Source organism: Neomonachus schauinslandi, chromosome 3 (genome assembly GCF_002201575.2).
Source record: "Neomonachus schauinslandi chromosome 3, ASM220157v2, whole genome shotgun sequence".
Taxonomy (NCBI): domain Eukaryota; kingdom Metazoa; phylum Chordata; class Mammalia; order Carnivora; family Phocidae; genus Neomonachus; species Neomonachus schauinslandi.
Window position 1 is genome coordinate 92,098,861 of NC_058405.1, and position 22,908 is coordinate 92,121,768.

The 22,908-nt window shown below is 36.3% G+C and overlaps 1 protein-coding gene across 1 annotated transcript in view; it reads right to left on the reverse strand.

Annotated features, from left to right (window-relative positions):
• The window catches only part of PTPN4 (protein tyrosine phosphatase non-receptor type 4), a 221,241-nt gene that overhangs the window by 61,502 nt on the left and 136,831 nt on the right, over nt 1–22,908 (reverse strand). The window contains exons 11-12 of the mRNA XM_044913261.1: nt 5,471–5,534; nt 1,645–1,817 (exon numbers count right to left, since the gene is read on the reverse strand). Coding sequence (XP_044769196.1) covers nt 1,645–1,817; nt 5,471–5,534 — 237 coding nt within the window. The remainder of the gene's footprint in view (nt 1–1,644; nt 1,818–5,470; nt 5,535–22,908) is intronic.

The window sequence follows — 22,908 nt, forward strand, 5'->3', positions numbered from 1 at the left end:
CCATCCATCCATCCATCCATCCATCCATCCATCCATCCATCCATCCAAGTAGGCTCCACACCCAGCATGAAGCCAAGTGCAGGACTTGAACTCATGACTCTGAGATCAAGAGTCACAAGCTTAACGCACTGAGCCACCCAGATGCCCCATCAGTCTATTTATTTTTAAATTTACGAGTACCATCACCTTAATTTTCTCAAAATTGCTTTTAGGAAGGTTATAGAAGAGTTAAACATGACACCACTTAAGAATCTGCTGTGCCATTTTTGTGGTTAAAAGTTTCCTAGTTCTGTTTAAGTGTTGCCACTGAATTTGGGGGCTTTTTTTTGGGGGGGGGGGCATATATTTTTAACAGTATATTGAAAGCATTATACTGTTATTTTTTCTGAGATTACAAATTGGGCATTTATAAATGTTTGAGATTTACAATATATATCTTATCTGGGCCACATTTAAATATTTTCTACATGAATATATAACATGAATTAATCTAACACATAATGATAAAAGGTTTTATTTACTGAAGATGGAAAATCTTTTGTGAAGCAGAAACAGAAATGGATAACATTTGTTTTAGTAGAAGATTATGAATGACTTTGCTATGTGATTCTTACCAGGTTGCACTTAAAAACTAGCTTTCATGGATCTTTTTAGAATTCCAGAGGCAAAATTAATCAGAACTTCTCCAAATTTAGAATTATCCCTCAAAGACTTTCCTTCAGGAAAAAATAAAAGCTATCAAGAATAAATAAGACAGTTTTAGGAAAAGGAATCTGGGGTTATTGTTCAATGACTAAATGTGATTTTTGCATAATAGCTGGTTGAACTCTTTATAACAAAGGGTTTAACAAACTCATTCATAAAAAAGCAAAGTACAGTTATCCCCCACTTTTTCAAAGTTTGTGTTATGCCACTCTGCTTTTACAAAAAAGGGGAGAAAATAGCATTCAGCATTTGTTTTGTAGCAAGCCACTGTAGAGGCCGCGCACACCGCAAGCAGTGAGAGTACCCCACAAAGCTCCTTCCATTGAAGTACACTCAGCATCTCAGCATTAAGCCACCAGAGCTTTGAATTGTGTCTTTGAGTATCTGTGCTTCCTCTCAATTTATTTTGTGCATTTGTTAGCAAGATGTGTCCTATGAGAGGTGATTCTTGGGGTCTGAAAATGCGAAATAATTTTTCCATATAAATTAATGGTAATGGCTTCTTCATGCCTTTGGCTTACAAAAGGTTTCATAGGAACATTCTACTTTTGGATGGTGAAACTGGCAATTATACGCTCATGCAGAAGACACTTTTGCTTTCACAAATAAAGATGTCTTAGAACAAAGAAAAGTTTTCTTTTAAATATTTAACAAAGTCAATGGAATTCATAACATGTCTAGAACATAAATAATTAAATATGATTAATTTACTTTAGAAAATAATGATCTGAAATATAGTCAATGGAAGAGGTTTCTCCATCTGGTTAAATCACAAGAACCTTTAGAACTTTTTGCTGATCTATAGGGTCCACGCTCCAGAGAGTTTGATTCAGTAGGTGTGTACGAATTATAAACATTCTATGATTGATTAAAACAGACCTTTATCTTAAAGTGAGGAAAAATACAATAACAAAGCATTAATGCATAAGCAATACTTACCAGTACCGAAATTTTGAACCTAATGTAAAATAATGTGCAAAAAAATTCTTTTGAGGTGGAAGTGGTCTGTCCAAACGGAAGAATGTGTGATGTTCTACACATGCTTTCCATAAATTTTTGCATGCTCTGTAATTCACCATATTAAATCCCAATAATGTTTCTCTAGATTCATGCTGTAATAAATGACAAAATGCAGAGAATACCAGGAAAACATCAGGGTCTAATGCTCCATTTAGTTTACTTTCTACAGATAAATATTCTAGCCTTACAAACAACTAATCCTTGTAGCACAGTACCTTTTTTGCTTATCCAATAAAAAAGCAGTAAAATAAATGGAAAGGTTTGCAAAATGTGGATCTCACCTCATTCTGTAATATTATGACTCAGGACTTTTATTTTAGAACATAGTTAGAAATAAGCTTAAAAACTGATATATATCTGTTTTCAAAACTTACTAGCTGTAATTCTATTTCAAGGTATAATCCTGGCCCATAAATTAAGCTTTAAGATATACTATCACACCTATTAAAAATAATTTGAAATTTATAAATCTATCTAGATTGTCGATACATAGGAATATTCATTACTTCTGAACACTATTATGCAACTCAAGTTTTAAAGTAAGCGGCAACATAACAGAATCATTTTTCTCTAAAAGTTTGGCAAAAATTAATATTTAAATGGTTTCACTGAAGTAAACTATATATAGTAAGGCACATGTTTTAAGTGTACAGCTCTGGTTTTCACACAATGAGTGCAACCATTTAAAACCCAACCAGAATAAGAAATGGATTATTACTAGCAACTCTTAAGTATTCTTTGTGCCCCCTTTCTATGAGATTATCTTTGAAAAGGTAATCACTCTTCTGACTTTTATCACCATAGATTATACCTGTTTTTGAACTTTATATACATGGGATCACCCATACATTTCTTTAGGTCTGGTTTCTTTTGTTCAGTATTATATTTCTATATTCATCCATATGGTTGTGAAAGTCATTTTCATTCTATATAATATTCTATCATATGAATATACCGGTTTAGTTATCCATTTGTTATTGATAGATATTTGATGTTTCCAGTTTGAGGATATAAAAATACTGCTATGCGTGTGCATTTCTGTTGTTGGATCATAAGATATTTGTGTTCATCTTCAGTAGATAATGCCCAACGTTTTCCAAAATAGTTAGATCAATATATACCCCCTCCCACCAGCAGTATATCCTCCACATATTCACCAACCACTCACTTCTCAATCTTTTCATTACACTATTCTGGTGGATGTGTAGAAGTATCACATTCTGGTTCTAATTTATACTTCCCTGATGATTAATGAGGTTCAACACCTTCTCATGTTACTGGCCACGTGCATGTCCTCATTTCTGAAGTACGTGTTCAAGTCAGTAGCATATTTTTGAATTGGGATGGATATATAACCAAGGATGTGGTGTGTGTGTGTGTGTGTACTATATATATCTACTTCACTCTTTTTTTTAAAAAAAGATTTTATTTATTGACTTAATTGACAAAGAGAGGGAACACAAGCAGGGGGAGTGGGAAAGGGAGAAGCAGGTTTCCCGCTGAGCAGGGAGCCCGATGCGGGGCTTGATCCCAGGATCGAGGGATCATGACCTGAGCCGAAGGCAGAAGCTTAACCACCTGAGCCACCCAGGCACCCCTACTTCACTCCCTTAACGGTATCTTTTGACGAACAGAGTTTTTAATTTTAACACAGTCCAGGTTATTGATCTTTTAAGGTTAGTTTTTCTTCTATGTCCTGTTAAATGTTTCTGTAACTAAAATACAGTGAGATACCCATGTATAAACATTAAACTACTATGCTAGAAGATAATATGCTTAAAATACCTACTTCTTGATCACCGAAAAATTCTTAATTATGCTTAACAGTGGCTTTGTACGCACTAATAGTTTACATGTTGCACCACACTCCATAAATAATGCAAAATGACAGAGGTCTTACACAGAGCAGTATGCAGTAATGCCTCTCAGTAGAAGAGCCGATCTAAGAATCATATACGTTCTTTTGACACATCGCATAGTTCAAAAATTCTGTGTGATTTTGACTTTCTATTAATTGTATTTGGACAATTTGTAACAAATTTGCAATAAAATCCACCCTCCACATTTTGTATACAATAGATACAAAATGTTGTATTGAAAGATAAGTAGTTTCTATAAAGTTTGGGTATTTAAAAATAAAGAGCTGTTTCACAGAGAAACATTAACAAGGCAACATTCTGTAGACTATGACTATATACGTCTTTAATCAGCTGTTAGATGACTTTTGTTGATGTTATCTGTGACTGAACACATTCCTAATGATATATTACCTTGGAGAATGGTTTTGAGGATTAAAAGATATGAAAATAGCTGTGTAATTATCTAGTAAGACCTCAATAAATGTTAAATACCACAACTATTATTGCTAACAATGATAGTAATATTAATAGGAAAAAAATCAGAAAAATTGACTTCTACGTTGCCTTCTACCAATAAAATAATTTAAAATATTTGTTCTCTCGTTTCCAGATAAGATGTTTTGAAACATGTACAAAAATGTTCATTAGCAGCATTAGTCATAATAGCCACAACCTGGAAATGCCAAAATTGTCCACTAACGTAAGAATGAGTAACTTATGGTATATTCACTTAATATAATACCATGGAGCAATAGAAAAACTATTGCTATGTGCAAAAATATGGATGAACTCACAATGTAAAGGTTAGATAGTAGCCAAAAAGAGAACATTATGTATGACAATTTTTTAAAGCTCAAAAACAAGCGAACTAATCCATGGTGATACAAATGAGAATAGTATTTACCTCTCAGGAAGGTTAATGACACAGATGGGCATTAGCTCCATTAGCAATAATACTAAGGTGGTAGTAATGTTCTACAATATTAGTATTATATATTTATTATATACTTACCAAACACTATCCTTAATATTTGTATACTTTTCTGTGTAATTCAATAAAACTATAGAAAAAAACTTTTATATTTTTGAGTATAAATGATAAATCATAGTCACTTAGATCATCACCCTCTGATAAAATGCAGCTGACTCCAATATTTTTAAGGTTCCAAATACATTTTACACATATATGCACACACAACCATCTTGAAATCTGCATTAATTTGTTAAGATTTCCAAGAAATAATTTAAGGATAAATTATTTTAATTTTGATTAGATAAAATCATTAACAAGGTGAAGTTCTTTCCAACACTGTATTTTCCATGATAACTCAGTGTATTGTATTTAATATATAAAAAGGGTATCACCATTCCCATAAAGGGAGGAAACGTACTATACATTCAATGAACTAGAAACAAAACTAAACACTCAGTCTCCCTAAAATAAAATAAACTACATAGGAAAAGAAGTGCTTCAGATTAGTAGGAGGGGGGAAAAGAAAAAAATATATATATATATATATATAAAAAATGTTCAGTTCCCACCCTCATGAATAGACCCTGGCAACTGACAACGAACATCACGATTGAGATCAGTTTCAAAGTTCAAAAGAGAGCAAAATGGATATATAGAAGTACTTTAAATCAGAACCACAGTGACACTGTGGAAATAAATAAACATTGTCATGAAATGCAATTAACTCACAAGGCAGTTATCAACAATGTTAGTAACACTTTCACTCATACTAAAAGATCAGCCATGAATGACTTCATTTCTTAAAGACTTCATTTATATAAATATTATTTATTTTATATAAATGTTATTTATATTTATACAAATATTTATAAGTATATTCATTTATACTAATAATTATTAGATCACTACTCACCACTTCTTTTCTAAGTTGAATAAAAAACTGTTTGCACTTGAAAGAAATTTTTATAATCTTCAACCTGGATAAAAAGAGAATGAGTGGGAGTATTTAAAATACTGAATAAAAATAAAAACATTAACTTAAGAAAATAATGCAAAAAGTAACCTTTTAACTGTATTTCAGTAACATCTAAACATTCAATCATATATAGACACATTACATAAGAAATCTAAAGATTCTGGTGCTTCAAAAAATAATTAGAATCTATATAATCAATTGAAGAAAGTTTTATCTGAATATTTGCTGTGAACTATACCTTTCCCAACTTTATATCTAGAGAAATACAAAAAAACACATGTCACATATTAAAATTTCAAGATATACCAATGAGATATACCAAGAACTACAAGCAGTTTTCTGGTTCTGTAAGGAGCTTAGAAATCAACACCTCTTCTTGGATTCCTAAGAGAGGGGAGGGCACAGGAACTGCTGCTCCCAAGATTTGAGAGACTAACAGGTGAATACAGAGAACTGCAGCTTACCAGAGCAGAGACTCAGCGAGCAGAAACTGCCAGAGGAACCAGTGCCAGAGGAATCTGAACTGTAATTTAAGAATTGTTGGAGGCTCCGTGTGGACAAATTCAAGATTGAAAAACTCCAGAGGGACCCAGTTATGGAGGAGGAAGGGCCTCCTGTAATATTGTGAAATTTACCTCGAGAAGCCCAACCAGATTCCCACGGTAAATACCAGACACAAATACCCTTGGGTTTCCAGCAAGGGAAGGGGAAAAGGAACCATTTTGAAATACACTCTGTTCTTTTTTTTTTTTTTAAAACTAGTTCACCAAATCTTCACCTGCTCGGGTATTAGCAGAGCTTAACCAACCTGAGGAAGCCTAATCAGCTCACTCTAGCCATCCTATCTCACCTAGCAGGGAGGAAAAACACAGAGAAACACTTGTGAAGCTCACATTCTAGAGGCATGGGCTCACTAAAAGAGAGAGCTAATCATAGGATACAGAACACTTGCCATCCCCCTACACCTCACAACAAGATTACTAAGGGCCTATTTATAACACTTCCTTTTACTGGAATATCATGTCTGGCTATCAAAAAATTATAAGGCATACCAAAAGGCAAAAACACAAAGTGAAGAGACAAAGCAGAACCAGACATGGAAGAGATGTTGGAATGATCAGACTGGGGATTTAAAACATCTATGATTAATATGCTAAGGGTTCTAATGGATAAAGTAAAAATCATGTAAGAATAGATGGGCAATGTAAGCACAGAGATGGAAATCATTAGATTTCCTTAGAAAGCCAACCCTCCCCCCCACCAAATGCTATGGGTAAAAAACACTACCACAGAAACAACACTTTTCATGACCTTATTTGTACACTGGACACAGACGAGGAAATAATCTCTAAGGCAGAAGATATATCAATAAAATCCTAAAAACCCCAAAAGCAAAGAGAACATAGACTAAAAAAGAACAGAACAGACTATCCAAGAACTATGGGACAACTACAAAAGATGTGACATACAGTAACATACGGTAATGGAAATACCAGAAGGAGAAGAGAAAGCAACATAAGAAATGTTTGAAACAAAAATGACTAAGGAACTTACCCAAATTAACATCAAATGCCAAACCACAGGTCAAGGAAGCTCAGAGAACACGAGCAGGATAAATGCCTTAAAAACCACACCTGGGGGGCGCCTGAGTGGCTCAGTCCTTAAGCGTCTGCCTTTGGCCCAGGTCATGGTCCCAGGGTCCTGGGATCGAGCCCCACATCGGGCTCCCTGCTAGGCAGGAAGCCTGCTTCTCCCTCCCTCACTTCCCCTGCTTGTGTTCCCTCTCTCGCTGTCTCTCTATCTAATAAATAAAATCTTAAAAAAAAAAAACAAAAACAACAAACCACACCTAGGTATACCACTTTTAAATTATAGAAAATGAAAAATAAAGAAAAAATCTTGAAAGAAGCCAGAAAAAAAAAAAACATCTTATCTATAGAGAAATAAAGGTAAGAAGAATTCAATCCAGCTTCTCAGAAATCATGAAGCAGGAAGAAAGTGGGTAAAGCGTTGAGAGAAAAAAACCATCAACCCCAAATTTCATATTCTGTAAAATTATCCTTCAAAAATGAATGAGAAATGAAGACTTTCTCAAATAAAAATTGGGGGATTTTGTTGGAACGAGACCTGCCTTGCAAGAAATGTTAAAAGGAAAAAAAATAATATAGGCCAGAAACTTTAATCTATATAAAGAAAGGAAAAGCCCTGAAGGACTAAGTGATGGTAAAATAAAAACTTGATTTTTCTTATTCTTAACTGATCTAACATATAATTTGCTCAAAATACTAAAATAAAAAATGTATGCAATTATGTATGTTTATGTACCTATCCTATATATACAATTATATACTTATAAATGCTTATATATAAGTGAAATGATTGACAGCAATGATACAAGGGACAGGAGGAAGAAATTAGTATTCTCTGATTATTTTTTTTAAAGATTTTATTTATTTATTTGACAGAGAGAGACACAGCCAGAAAGGAAACACAAGCAGGGGGAGTGGGAGAGGGAGAAGCAGGCTTCCCGCCAAGCAGGGAGCCTGATATGGGGCTCGATCCCAGGACTCTGGGATCATGACCTGACTAAAAGGCAGCCACTTAATGACTGAGCCATCCAGGCGCCCCAGTATTACCTCATTATTATAAGGTACTCACAGTACCTGTGACATGGTATACTATTATTTGAAAGTAGACTTGGATTACTGTAAATATAATTGCAAACTCTAGAGCAACCACTAAAAAAAAAATAAGAAGTAAAACTAATAAACTAGGAAAGGAGAGAAAATGAGATCATATAAAATGCTCAATTAAAACAAGAATGGCAGAAAAAGTGAAACAAAAATGGAAACAAAGAACAAGAGCAACAAATAGAAAACAGTAACGAATATGTCAGATATTAATACAAATATATCAAAATCCTTTAAAATGTCAATGGGCTAAATATAACAAAAGACATTGTCTTTTAAGATACTGTAAAAATATTTAAACAGTATTTTAAATATAAAAACATATATAGGTTAAATGCAAACAAACGTATAAAAATATACCATGCTAAGACTAATTAATAAAAAGCAGGAGTACTAGGGATATAATGTACATCATGGTGACTACTGTTAATAATACTGTATTGTACATTTCAAAGTTGTTGGGACAGATCTTAAAAGTTACCACAAGGAAAAACAATTGTAAACTATGTGTAGTGATGAATATTGACCAGATATACAGTGATAACCACTGTGCAATATATACAAATACTGAATCATTATTGTACACCTGAAACTAATATAATGTTATATGTCAATTATATCTCAAAAAAGTAAGAATGAAAGCAAAGAAGAGTAGCTCTAATAATTTCAAAATGCAAGACTTTAAAGTAAATAGTTATTGAGGATAAAGCAGGGCATTCCACAATGCTAAAGGGGTAAATTCTCCTAGAAGACATTATAAAATCTTAATGAATATGAAACTAACAACAGAGCATCAAACTACAAGAGGGAAAAACTGACAGAACTACATGAATACAGTATTGTATTCGGAGACTTCAACACCCCTTTATCTGAAATGGACAAACTCAGCACACAGAAAATCATTAAGGACATAGTTGAACTCAATAATATTATCAAATAGATATCATTGACCTTTACAGATTACTTCTTACAATATGAAAATATACATTTTTCTCAAGCTCATTTGAAACATTCACCAAGATGGATCATATTCTCAGCCATAAAACACACCTTAACAAATTTGAAAGAATAGAAATCATATAATACCTACTTTCGAAGCACAACAAATTGGAGGACGAAGGAGTAGGAGACCTAAATTTCATCTGGTCCCAGGAATTCAGCTAGATAGGAATCAAACCATTCTGAACACCTACGAACTCAACAGGAGATCGAAGAAAAGAATAGCAGCAACTCTGAACAGAAAAGCGATCACTTTCTGGAAGGTAGGACGTGCAGAGAAGTGAATCCGAGGTGATATTCGGGAAGATAGATGGCAGGAGAGGGGGCATCCGTCAGCCGCTACTGGCAAGTAATAGAGCGGCGGAGCACAAAATCGGAACTTTTAGAAGTTGGCTCTGCTGAAGGACATCACTCAGTGGCTACGTGGGGGGTGGAACCCGCACTGGGACAGTGTGGTCTCAGGACCCTCGGGGTCACAGAGAGACCGGGGATGCCTGAGTGCAGCACAGCTCCCACCTATTGGAGCAAGGAAGCCGGCTGCAGAGACGGAGCCGAGGAGCGGGCTCTCAGCTCGGGGTTGCCATGAACTGTGATCCACGGCACAGATGGGCCACTGCTCCTCCAGCAGGGACCCAACAAGCAGCAGATCTGGGGAGACTTCCCTTCCTCCCCCAGGAGGAGCGGCACGGGAGTGCTCCTCAGGGATCTGCTGGGTTTGGAGACTCCACACCAAGTCGGGTGCCAGAGATAGAAACGCTCGGTCACAGGCCGGGTGAGCACAGAGTGCGGCTGGAGACCGGGGAGACGGGAGTGACTGACTGGTTTTCTCTGGGGGCTCACTGAGGAGTAGGGACCCGAGTTCTCGGCTCCTCCAGGGCAGAGATTGGGAGGCTGCCATTTTCGCTCTCGTCCCCCAAAGCTGTACGGAAACCTTGCAGGGAACAAAGGCTCCCGAGAGCAAACCCGAGCAGATTACTTAGCCTGGACCCAGCAAGGGGGGGTGCAATTCCACCTCCGGAAAAGACATTTGGGAACCACGAAAATAGGTCCCTCTCCCAGAAGATCAGCAAGAACAGCCAGCCAAGACCAAGTTTACCAATCAATGAGAACGGCAGAACTCCAGCGCTAGGGGAATACTGCACATAGAATTCATGGCTTTTTTACCACGATTCTTTAGTCTTTCAAAGTTATTTTTTTTTTTTAACTTTTTCTTTTCTTTTTTTTTAATTTTTCTTTTTCCCTTTTTCAACCAACATCTTATCAATCCCCTTTTTAAAAAATCTTTTTTGGGGGGGATGGGTTAGCCTGGTGATGGGTATTAAAGAGGGCACGTTCTGCATGGAGCACTGGGTGTTATATGCAAACAATGAAAACATCAAAAACTAATGATGTAATGTATGGTGATTAACATAATAATAAAAAAATATTTTCATTTTTAGAGTCACATTCTATCCCTTCATAGTAGTTAACCTTATTTTTGGTATATATACATGTAAGTTGTTCTCTCTTTAAAATTCTGGGATACAGTTTCTTCTAACAGACCAAAATATACTCTAAATCTCTAGTGTATGGCTTTGTTCTAGCCTCCTGCCTGCTCACATTCTCTCCCTTTTTTTAAAAATCCTCTTCTTTCTTTTTTCAACCAACTTCTTATCTTATCAATTCCTTTTATAAAATCTTTTATAATTTTCATCTTTACAATCATATTCCATCCCTTCATTGTATTTACCCTTATTTTTGTACATATATAAGTTTTTCTTTCTTTAAAATTTTGGGAGTCACTTTCTTTTGACAGAACAAAATACGCCCAAAACCTAGTGTGTGGCACTGATCTATGCACCAGCCTGATCATATTTGATCATATTCTTTTTTTTGCTGTTTATCTTTTTCTTTTTTCTTTCTTTCCCTTTCTTTTCCCCCGGTTTCAGGTCTCATCTAATTTGTTTAGTGTATATTTTTCTGGGGTCTTCGTTACCCTGTTAGCATTTTGTTCTCTCATTCACCTATTCTCCTCTGGACAAAATGACAGGATGGAAAAAATCACCTCAAAAAAAAAAGAACAAGAAGCAGTACCGACAGTCAGGGACCTAATCAATACAGACATTAGTAAGATGTCAGAACTAGAGTTCAGAATGACGATTTTAAAGATACTAGCTGGGTTTGAAAAAAGAATGGAAGATATTAGAGAAACCCTTTCTGGAGAAATAAAAGAACTAAAATCGAACCAAGTCGAAATAAAAAAGGCTACTAATGAGATGCAATCAAAAATGGAAGCTCTAACTGCTAGGATAAATGAGGCAGAAAAGAGAATTAGTGATATAGAAGACCAAATGATGGAAAATAAAGAAGCTGAGAAAAAGAGAGATAAACAACTACTGGATCACGAGGGCAGAATTCGAGAGGTAATCGATACCATAAGATGAAACATTAGAATAATTGGGATCCCAGAAGAAGAAGAAAAGAGAGAGGGGCAGAAGGTATATTGGAGCAAATTAGAGTAGAGAACTTCCCTAATTTGGGGAAGGAAACACGCATCAAAATCCAGGAGGCACAGAGAACCCCCCTCAAAATCAATAAAAATAGGTCAACACCCCAACATCTAATAGTACAACTTAGGAGTCTCAGAGACAAAGAGAAAATCCTGAAAGCAGCTTGTGGGAAGAGATCTGTAACCTACAATGGTAGAAACATTAGACTGGCAACAGACCTATCCACAGAGACCTGGCAGGCCAGAAAGGACTGGCATGATATATTCAGAGCACTAAATGAGAAAAATATACAGCCAAGAATACTATATCTAGCTAGGCTGTCACTGAAAATAGAAGAAGAGATAAAAAGCTTCCAGGACAAACAAAAACTAAAGGAATTTGCAAACACGAAACCAGCCCTACAAGAAATATTGAAAGGGGTCCTCTAAGCAAAGAGAGAGCCTAAAAGCAACATAGACCAGAAAAGAACACAGACAATATACAGTAACAGTCACCTTACAGGCAATACAATGGTACTAAATTCATATCTTTCAATAGTTACCCTGAATGGAAATGGGCTAAATGCCCCAATCAAAAGACAGAGCGTATCAGATTGGATAGAAAAACAAGACCCACTGATATCCTGTCTGCAAGAGACTCATTTTAGACCCAAAGACACCCCCAGATTGAAAGTGAGGGGGTAGAAAACCATTTATCAACAGAAGAAAGCTGGGGTGGCAATCCTTATATCAGACAAATTAGATTTTAAACCAAAAGCTATAATAAGAGATGAGGAAGGACACTATATTATACTTAAAGGGTCTATCCAACAAGAAGATCTAATAATTGTAAATATCTATGCCCCTAACATGGGAGCAGCCAATTATATAAGCCAATTAATAACAAAAGCAAAGTAACACATCAACAATACAATAATAGTGGGAGACATTAACACCCCCCTCACTGAAATGGACAGATCATCTAAGCAAAAGATCAACAAGGAAATAAAGACTTTAAATGACACACTGGACCAAATGAACTTCACAGATATATTCACAACATTCCATACCAAAGCAACAAAATACACATTCTTCTCTAGTGTCCATGGAACATTCTCCAGAATAGATCACATCCTAGGTCACAAATCAGGTCTCAACCGGTACCAAAAGATTGGGATCATTCCCTGCATATTTTCAGACCACAATGCTTTGAAACTAGAACTCAATCACAAGACGAAAGTCGGAAAGAACTCAAATACATGGAGGCTAAAGAGCATCCTACTGAAGAATGAATGGGTCAACCAGGAAATTAAATAAGAATTTAAAAAATTCATGGAAACAAATGAAAATGAAAACACAACTGTTCAAAATCTCTGGGATGCAGCAAAGGCGGTCCTAAGAGGAACATATATAGCAATAAAAGCCTTTCTCAAGAAACAAGAAAGGTCTCAAATACACAACGTAACCCTACACCTAAAGGAGCTTGAAGAAAGAACAGCAAATAAAGCCTAAACCCAGCAGGAGAAGAGAAATAATAAAGATCAGAGCAGAAATCAATGAAATAGAAACCAAAAGAACAGTAGAACAGATCAACGAAACTAGGAGCTGGTTCTTTGAAAGAATTAACAAGATTGATAAACCCCTGGCCAGACTTATCAAAAAAAGAGAAAGGACACAAAAAAATAAAATCATGAATGAAAGAGGAGAGGTCACAAACAACACCAAAGAAATACAAACAATTATAAGAACATATTATGAGCAAGTATATGCCAGCAAATTAGATAATCTGGAAGAAATGGATGCATTCCTAGAGATGTATAAACTCCCAAAACTGAACCAGGATGAAACAGAAAACCTGAACAGACCTATAACCACTAAAGGAATTGAAGCAGTCATCAAAAATCTCCCAACAAACAAAAGCCCAGGGCCAGATGGCTTCCCAGGGGAATTCTACCAAACATTTAGAGAAGAATTAATACCTATTCTTCTGAAACTGCTCCAAAAAATAGAAATGGAAGGAAAACTTCCAAACTTGTTTTATGAGGCCATCATTAGCTTTATCCCCAAACCAAAGACCTCATCAAAAAGGAGAATTACAGACCAATATCCTTGAAGAACATGGATGCAAAAATTCTCACCAAAATACTAGCCAATAGGTTCCAACAGCACATTAAAAGGATTATTCATCACGACCAAGTGGGATTTATCCCTGGGCTGCAAAGTTGGTTCAACATCCGCAAATCAATCCATGTGATACAATACATTAATAAAAGAAAGAACAAGAACCATATGATCCTCTCAAGAGATGCAGAAAAAGCATTTGACAAAGTACAGCATCCTTTCTTGATCAAAACTCTTCACAGTACAGGGATAGAGGGTACATACCTCAATATCATAAAAGCCATCTATGAAAACCCACAGCAAATATCATTCTCAATGGGGAAAAACTGAGAGCTTTCCCCCTAAGGTCAGGAACGCAGCAGGGATGTCCACTATCACCACTGCTACTCAACATAGCCACAGCAATCAGACAACAAAAAGAAATAAAAGGCATCAAAATCGGCAAAGAAGAAGTCAAGATCTCACTCTTTCCAGATGATATGATACTTTTTTTTTCTTTAAAGATTTTATTTATTTATTTGAGAGAGAGAATGAGATAGAGAGAGCATGAGAGTGGGGAGGGTCAGAGGGAGAAGCAGACTCCCTGCTGAGCAGGGAGCCCGATGCGGGACTCAATCCCCGGACTCCAGGATCGTGACCTGAGCCGAAGGCAGTCGCCTAACCATCTGAGCCACCCAAGCGCCCGATGATATGATACTTTATGTGGAAAACCCTAAAGACTTTACCCCAAAACTGCTAGAACTCATACAGCAATTCAGTAAAGTGGCAGGATATAAAATCAATGCACAGAAGTCAGTGGCATTCCTATACACCAACAATAAGACAGAAGAAAGAGAAATTAAGGAGTCGATCCCATTTACAATTGCACCCAAAACCATAAGATACCTAGGAATAAATCTAACCAAAGAGGCAAAGAATCTGTACTCAGAAAACTATAAAATACTCATAAAAGAAATTGAGGACAACACAAAGAAATGGAAAAACGTTCCATGCTCATGGATTGGAAGAACAAATATTGTGAAGATGGCAATGCTACCTAGAGCAATCTACACATTCAATGCAATCCCCATCAAAATACCATCCACTTTTTTCAAAGAAATGGAGCAAATAATCCTAAAATTTGTATGGAACCAGAAAAGACAACAAATAGCCAGAGGAATGTTGAAAAAGAAAAGCAAAGCTGGTGGCATCACAGTTCCGGACTTCCAGCTCTATTACAAAGCTGTCATCATCAAGACAGTATGGTACTGGCACAAAAACAGACACATAGATCAATGGAACAGAATAGAGAGCCCAGAAATGGACCCTCAACTTTATGGTCAACTAATTTTTGACAAAGCAGGAAAGAATGTCCAATAGAAAAAAGACAGTCTCTTCAACAAATGGTGTTGGGAAAACTGGACAGCCACATGCAGAAGAATGAAACTACACCACACATAAAAATAGACTCCAAATGGTTGAAAGACCTCAATGTGAGACAGGAGTCCATCAAAATCCTAAAGGAGAACACAGGCAGCAACCTCTTCGACCTCAGCCGCAGCAACTTCTTCTTAGAAACATCACCAAAGGCAAGGGAAGCAAGGGCAAAAATGAACTATTGGGACTTCATCAAGATAAAAAGCTTTTGCGCAGCAAAAGGGGAGAAGATATTTGCAAATGACATATGAGATAAAGGGCTAGTATCCAAAATCTATAAAGAACTTATTAAACTCAACACCCAAAGAACAAATGATCCAATCCAGAAATGGGCAGAAGACATTTTTCCAAAAAAGACAGACACATGAAAAAGTGATCAACAGACACATGAAAAGGTGATCAACATCGCTCAGCCTCAGGAAAATCCAAATCAAAACCTCAATGAGATACCAGTCAGAATGGCTAAAATTAACAAGTCAAGAAACGACAGATGTTGGCGGGGATGAAGAGAAAGGGGAACCCTCCTACACTGTTGGTGGGAATGCAAGCTGGTGCAACCACTCTGGAAAACAGTAAGGAGCTTCCTCAAAGAGTTGAAAATGGAGCTACCATACGACCCAGCAATTGCACTACTGGGTATTTACCCCAAAGATACAAATGTAGGGATCCGAAGGGGTACATGCACCCCAATGTTTATAGCAGCAATGTCCACAATAGCCAAACTATGGGAAGAGCCAAGATGTCCATTGACAGATGAATGGATAAAGAAGATGTGGTATATATATATAATGGAATATTAATTAATGCAGCCATCAAAAGGAATGAAATCTTGCCATCTGCAACAATGTGCATGGAACTGGAGGGTATTATGCTGAGCAAAATAAGTCAATCAGAGAAAGACATGTATCATATGACCTCACTGATATGAGGACCTCTTAATCTCAGGAAACAAACTGAGGGTTGCTGGAGTGGTGGGGGATGGGAGGGACGGGGTGGCTAGGTGATAAGACACTGGGGAGGGTATATGCTATGGTGAGTGCTGTGAATTGTGTAAGACTGTTGAATCACAGATCTGGACCTCTGAAACAAATAATACATTATATGTTAAAAAAAAAAACAAAAAAGAAGAAGATAGCAGGAGGGGAAGAATGAAGGGGGGGAAATTGGAGCGGGAGATGAACGATGAGAGACTATGGACTCAGAGGAAAAAATACTGAGGGTTCTAGAGGGGTGAGGGGTGGGGGGATGGGTTAGCCTGGCGATAGGTATTAAAGAGGCAACGTACGGCATAGAGCACTAGGTGGTATATGCAAACAATGAATCATGGAACACTACATCAAAAACTATTGATGTAATGTATGGTGATTAACATAACATAATAAAAATATAAATTAAAAAAAAGCACAACAAATGAACCTAGAAATCAGTAAAAAGAACTACTGGAAAATCCTAAAATGCCTGGCGATTAAATAACACACCTATAAATAAAACAGAAAGTCAGGAAATCTCAAGAGAAATGAAAAATTATTTGAACTAATGAAAATGAAAACACAACCCATCAAAATACATGAAATGGGGGCGCCTGGGTGACTCAGTCATTAGGGTCCTGGGATCGAGCCTGACACTGGGCTCCCAACTTGGCTGGAAGCCTTCTTCTCCCTCTCCCACTCCCCCCGCTTGTGTTCCTGCTCTTGCTGTCTCTCTCTGTCAAATAAATAAAATCTTTAAAAAAAAAAATATGTGAAACATGGCAAAAGCAGTGCTTAGAAGGAATTTTATGACACTGAATGCATATATAAGAAGAAAGATCAAAAATCAATAATCTAAGTTTCCACGTTAAAAAAAAAAAGAAGAGTAGGGTTGCCTCAGTGGCTGAGTCATTAAGCCTCTGCCTTGGGCTCAGGTCATGATCCCAGGGTCCTGGGATCGAGCCCTCCATTGGCTCAGCGGGAAGCCTGCTTCTCCCTCTCACACTCCCCCCTGCTTGTGTTTCTGCTCTCGCTGTGTCTCTCTCTGTCAAATAAATAAATAAAATCTTTAATAAAGAAAGGAAGGAAGGAAGGAAGGAAGGAAGGAAGGAAGGAAAGAAGAAAGGAAAGGAAAGGAAAGGAAAGGAAAGGAAAGGAAGGGAAAGGAAAGGGAAAGGAAAGGGAAAGGAAAGGGAAAGGGAAAGGGAAAGGGAAAGGGAAAGGGAAAGGGAAAGGGAAAGGGAAAGGGAAAAGGAAAGGGAAAGGGAAAGGGAAAGGGAAAGGGAAAGGAAAGGAAAGGAAAGGAAAGGAAAGGGAAAGGAAAGGAAAGGAAAGGAAAGGAAAGGAAAGAAGGAAGGAAGGAAGGAAGAAAGAAAGAAAGAGTAGAGGGGTACCTGGATGGCTCAGTTAGTTGAGCAGCTGACTCTGGATTTCGGCTCAGGTCATGATCAAGCATCCAAGCTCTGCACTCACTGGGGAGTCTGCTTCAAGATTTTCTCCCCCTTCTGCCCCTCACCCCCTGCTTGCACACTCACTCTCTTTTTCTCTCTCTCATATAAATAAATAAATAAATAAATCTTTTTAAAAAGGGAGATTAAATCTAAAGTAAGAAATAAAATAAAGAAAAAGAGCAGAAATCGATGAAATTGAAAACAGTAGACCAACAGAGAATATCAATGAAACCAAAAGGCAGTTCTGTGAAAAGTTAATAAAATCAATAAGCCTCTAGCCAGACTAAGAAATATAGAGAGGACACATATTACTAATATCAGAAATGAAAGAATGGACATCAATACAATTAAAAGCATAATAAAAGAATACCATGAATAAGTCTATGCCCAGAAGTTTGATAATCTCAATGAACTGGGCCAATTCTTTGAACAAGACGATCAACCAAAACTCACAAAGAAAGAAATACATGATTTGAATACACCAGTATATATTAAAGAAACTTAATGAACAATTAGGAAACTTCAAAAAAAAGAAAGCACCAGGCCCAGATGTGTTCACTAGTGAACTACCAAGCATTTAAGTAAGAAATTATTCCAATTCTCTACAATCTCTTTCAAATGATAGAAGCAGGAATACTACTAAAGTCATTCTATGAAGCTAGCATTACCTTAATACCAAAACCAGACAAAGACATTACAAGAAAACTACAAAACAATCTCTCTCATGACCAAAGATTCAAAATCCTCAAAATATTAGCAAATCAAATTCAACAATGTATAAAAAAAATTATACACCAAAACCAGGTGGGACATATCCCAGGAATGCATGGCTGGCTCAATACTCAAAAATCAGTTAATATAAACTGATACATTAAAGACTAAAAAAGAAAAAATCACATAGTTATATATGCAGAATAAGCATTTGACAAAATCTAACAACGATTCATGATGAAAACTCTTGCTATAGTAGGAAGGCAGTGAATCTTTCTCAACTTGATAAAAGACTTTCTAAAAAAACACCTACAGTTAACATACCAATGGTGCGAAACTAGAAGTTTTCCTACTAAGATGAAGTAAAGAAAGGATGTCTCAGTTCACCACTCCTTTTCAACATCATATGGGAATCCTGTGTTAATGCAATTAAGGCATGAAAAGGGAATGAAAGATACAGACTGGAAGGAAGACATAAAACTTTGTTCATAGATGACATGATCATTTATGTACAAGATCCAAGAGAACGGACAAAGAAATTCTTGAAACTAATAAGCAATTATAGCAAGGTTCAGGATACAAGATTAATAAAAAAGTCAATTTCTTTCCTATATGTCAATAACGAACAAGTAGAATTTGAAATTAAAAACACAGTAACATTTACATTAGCACCCTCAAAAATGAAATACTTAAACATAAATCTAAAATATATGTATTAGGGGCGCCTGGGTGGCTCAGTCAGTTAAGGAGCTGCCTTCGGCTCAGGCTGTGATCTCAGCGTCCTGAGATCAAGCCCCAAGTCAGGCTCCCTGCTCGGGGGGAAGTCTGCTTCTCTCTGTCCCTCTACTGCTCTCCCTGCTTGTGCTCTCTCACTTGCGCACTCCCTCTGAAATAAAATCTTAAAAAAAAAAAAAAAAAAATATATATATATATATATTAGAACTATATGAAGAAAATGACAAAACTCTAATGAATGAAATCAAAGAACTAAATAAATACAGACACTCCATATTTATGGGTAGGAAGAATCAGTACTATGAAGATGTCAATTCTTTCCAATTTCAGATTCAATGCAATCTCAGTCAAAATTGACCATCATTTTGTGGATACTGATGAGCTGATTTTAAAGTTTATATTGAGAGGAAAAAGGCCCACAATAGCCAATATGATATTGAAAGAGATCAATAAATTTGGAAGACTGACACCATCCAACCTCAAGACTTACTTTAAAGCTACAGTAGTGAAGACAGTATGGTACTGGTACAAGAACAGACAAAACAGATCAATGAAACAGAACAAAGAACCCAGGTATGACCCCCCAAAATTACATTCAAGTGATCTTTTTTTTTTAAAAGATTTTATTTATTGGGGCGCCTGGGTGGCTTAGTCCTTAAGCATCTGCCTTCGGCCTGGGTCATGATCCCAGAGTCCTGGGATCGAGCCCCCATCGGGCTGGGCTCTCCGCTCTGTGGGAAACATGCTTCTCCCATTCCCCCTGCTTGTGCTCCCTCTCTCACTGTGTCTCTCTGTCAAATAAATAAATAAAATCTTAAAAAAAAAAAAGATTTTATTTATTTATTTGAGAGAATGAGAGAGATAGAAAGAGAGAGAGAGCAGGGGAAGGGGCAGAGGAAGAGGTAGAAGCAGACTCCTCGCTGAGCAGGGTACCTGACGTGGGACTTGATCCCAGGACCCCAGGATCATGACCTGAGCTGACGGCAGATGCTTCATCAACTGAGCCACCCAGGCGCCCTCAAGTGATCTTTGAAAAAGGTGCTAAGGCAATACAATGGAGCAAATACAGTCTCTTCAACAAATGGTGCTAGAAAAACTCAACATTGAAGAGCACAAGTATGAATCTAAACAGAGACCTTACAGCCTTCACAAAAAATAAGTAAAAATGGATCAGAGACCTAAATGTAAAATCAAAACTATAAAACTCCTAAAAGATTACACAAGAGAAAACTTAGATGACCTAGGTATGATGATACTTTTTTAGACAGAACACCAAAAACATGATCCATGAAAGAAATAATAAATAAGGTGGATTACATTAAAATTAAAAATTTTTGCTCTGTGAAAGACAATATCAAGCAAAGTAAAAGACAAACACTAGAAGAAAATATTTGTAAAAGACACATCTGATAAAGGGCTGTTATTCAAAATATACAAAGAACTCTTAAAACTCAATAAAAATTAAAAACCCAATAAAAACCTAGGCAAAGACATTAGCAGACTTCTCACTACAGAAGATATAGCGAGCAAATAAGCATGGGAAAAGATACTTCACATCATGTCAACAGGGGAATGCAAATTAAAACAACGAGATACCACCACGCACCTATAGAATGGCCAAAATCCAGAACACTAACAACATTAAATGTTGGCAAGGATGTGGAGCAATAGGAACTCTCATTCATTTTCATGGGAATGAAAAATTGTATAGCCATTTTGGTTGATAGTTTGTCAGTTTCTTGTGAAACTAAACATACTTGTACCATACCACCTAGCAATTGCACTCCTCAGTATTCACTCAAAGGAAATAAGAATTTACATATACACAAAAACCTGCACATGAGTATGAATAGCAATTTTATTAATAACTGCCAAAACTTGAAAACAACCAAGATGTCCTTCAGTAGGCAGATATATGAATTAACTGTGGTACATCCAGATAATGGAAAATTATTCAGCTCTAAAAAGAAATCATGTATCAAACCATGAAAAGATGGGGAAGGAACTTAACTCCATATAACTAAGTAAAAGAAGCCAATCTGAAAAGGCTACAAAATGTATGATTCCAACTATATGACATTTTGAAAAAAGCAAAACTATGGAGAAAGAGAACAGTGGGTGACAGAGGTCAGTGGGGGACAGGATTATGTGAGGCACAGAGAATTCTTAAGGCAGAAAAATTATTCTGTAATGTATTATAATGATGAATATACATACATCATTATATATTTATCCAAACCCATAGAATGTACAATACCAAGAGTAAATCCCAATGTAAATAATGGACTCTGGGTGATTATGATATGTCAATATACGCTCATCCTTAGTAAAAAATATACCATTATAATGAGTGATGTTAATGGGGGGAGGCTATGCGTGTGTGGAGTTAGGAGATGTATGGAAATCTCTGTATATTCTTGTGAATTTCGTTGTGAATCTAAAACTGCCTCCCAAAAAACCAAAATCTTAAAAAAATTAAATAAACAAAACTACAAGCAATATTTGGAGAAAAAAAAATGTTAAGGTTTCAAGATCTTATGGAATAACCCTAAGAATATTTTTATTTTTTTAAAAGTGTAATGATTTTTTATTTTTCCTTTCTACAATACCCTTCTTCTTATATCCCAGTCATATAATCCTAGAAGAGGCGAGTTCTCAAAGCTTCATTAGTATAATCAATACCAGCAAAATAGATTTGCCTCATTTTTTTTAACCTTTTAATAAGTAGTACTAAGATCTTGTTTTAACCTTCACACCTAAGAGGCCAAGAGATTCAACCTTACTTTGCAAAACTTGCTTTGGGATCCTGGCCCAATCATCTAAGTAAATATCTTCATGGTAATGCAAACTTTAGATATTTATGATGTATGGTACTAATCATTCAAGGAGCTCTCAGCAGAAGACAGAACAAAGATTTAAAAGAAGCAATGAAAGTATGAACTCAGGGATTACAGCAAAAAAGAAAAATATTAGAATAATCAGGGTTCCAGAAGGAAAAAAGAGGAAGAGGGCAGAGAGTTTACTTAAAGACATAATAGTGAACATCCCAAACCTGGGGAAAGACTTGGACACACAAGTCCATGGAACTAAGAGATCACCCTTGTTATCTCAATGCAAAAAGGCCTTCTCCTAGACAGATTATAATGAAACTATCAAAAATTAATAATAATGAATCTTAAAGGCAGCCAGGAAAAAAAGAATGTAACGTATAAAGGAGCCCCCATTATGTTGTCTGTGGATCTCTCAGAAGAAATCTTACAGGCCAGGACAGAGTAGAAAGACATATTAGAAGGATTGAAAGATAAAAATTGCCAGACAAGAATCCTTTATCTGGCAAAGTTATCCTTCAGATATGAAGGATAAATAAAGGCTTTCATAGACAAACAGAAGATGAGGGAGTTCACCAACTCTAAAGCTGGTGAAGGGAGTTCTTCAAGCTGAAAAGATGCTAATTAGTGACATAAAATATACCGAACGTATACAACACACTGGGAAAAGTGAAAACTATAGTCAGGCTTAGAACATCCACAACATAAAAAGCTCCATTTTGACAATACTAATATAAGAGGGAATAGTAAAAGGGTAAAGCCTTTGTGGGTGTTTGAAGATAAGTTGCTATCAGCCTAAAATGAAATGAAATTTTATTTATAAGATAAACTCATTGTAATCACGAAACAAAACCTATAGTAGATGCATAAAGGGCAAAGAAAGAGGAAACAGATGCACAAAAGACAAGGGAAAATGAAAGTAATTAATTTATACAAAGGTATGCAGAAATGGAGGGAAAAGAAACAGTGGAAATACAAGCAAGCTAGAA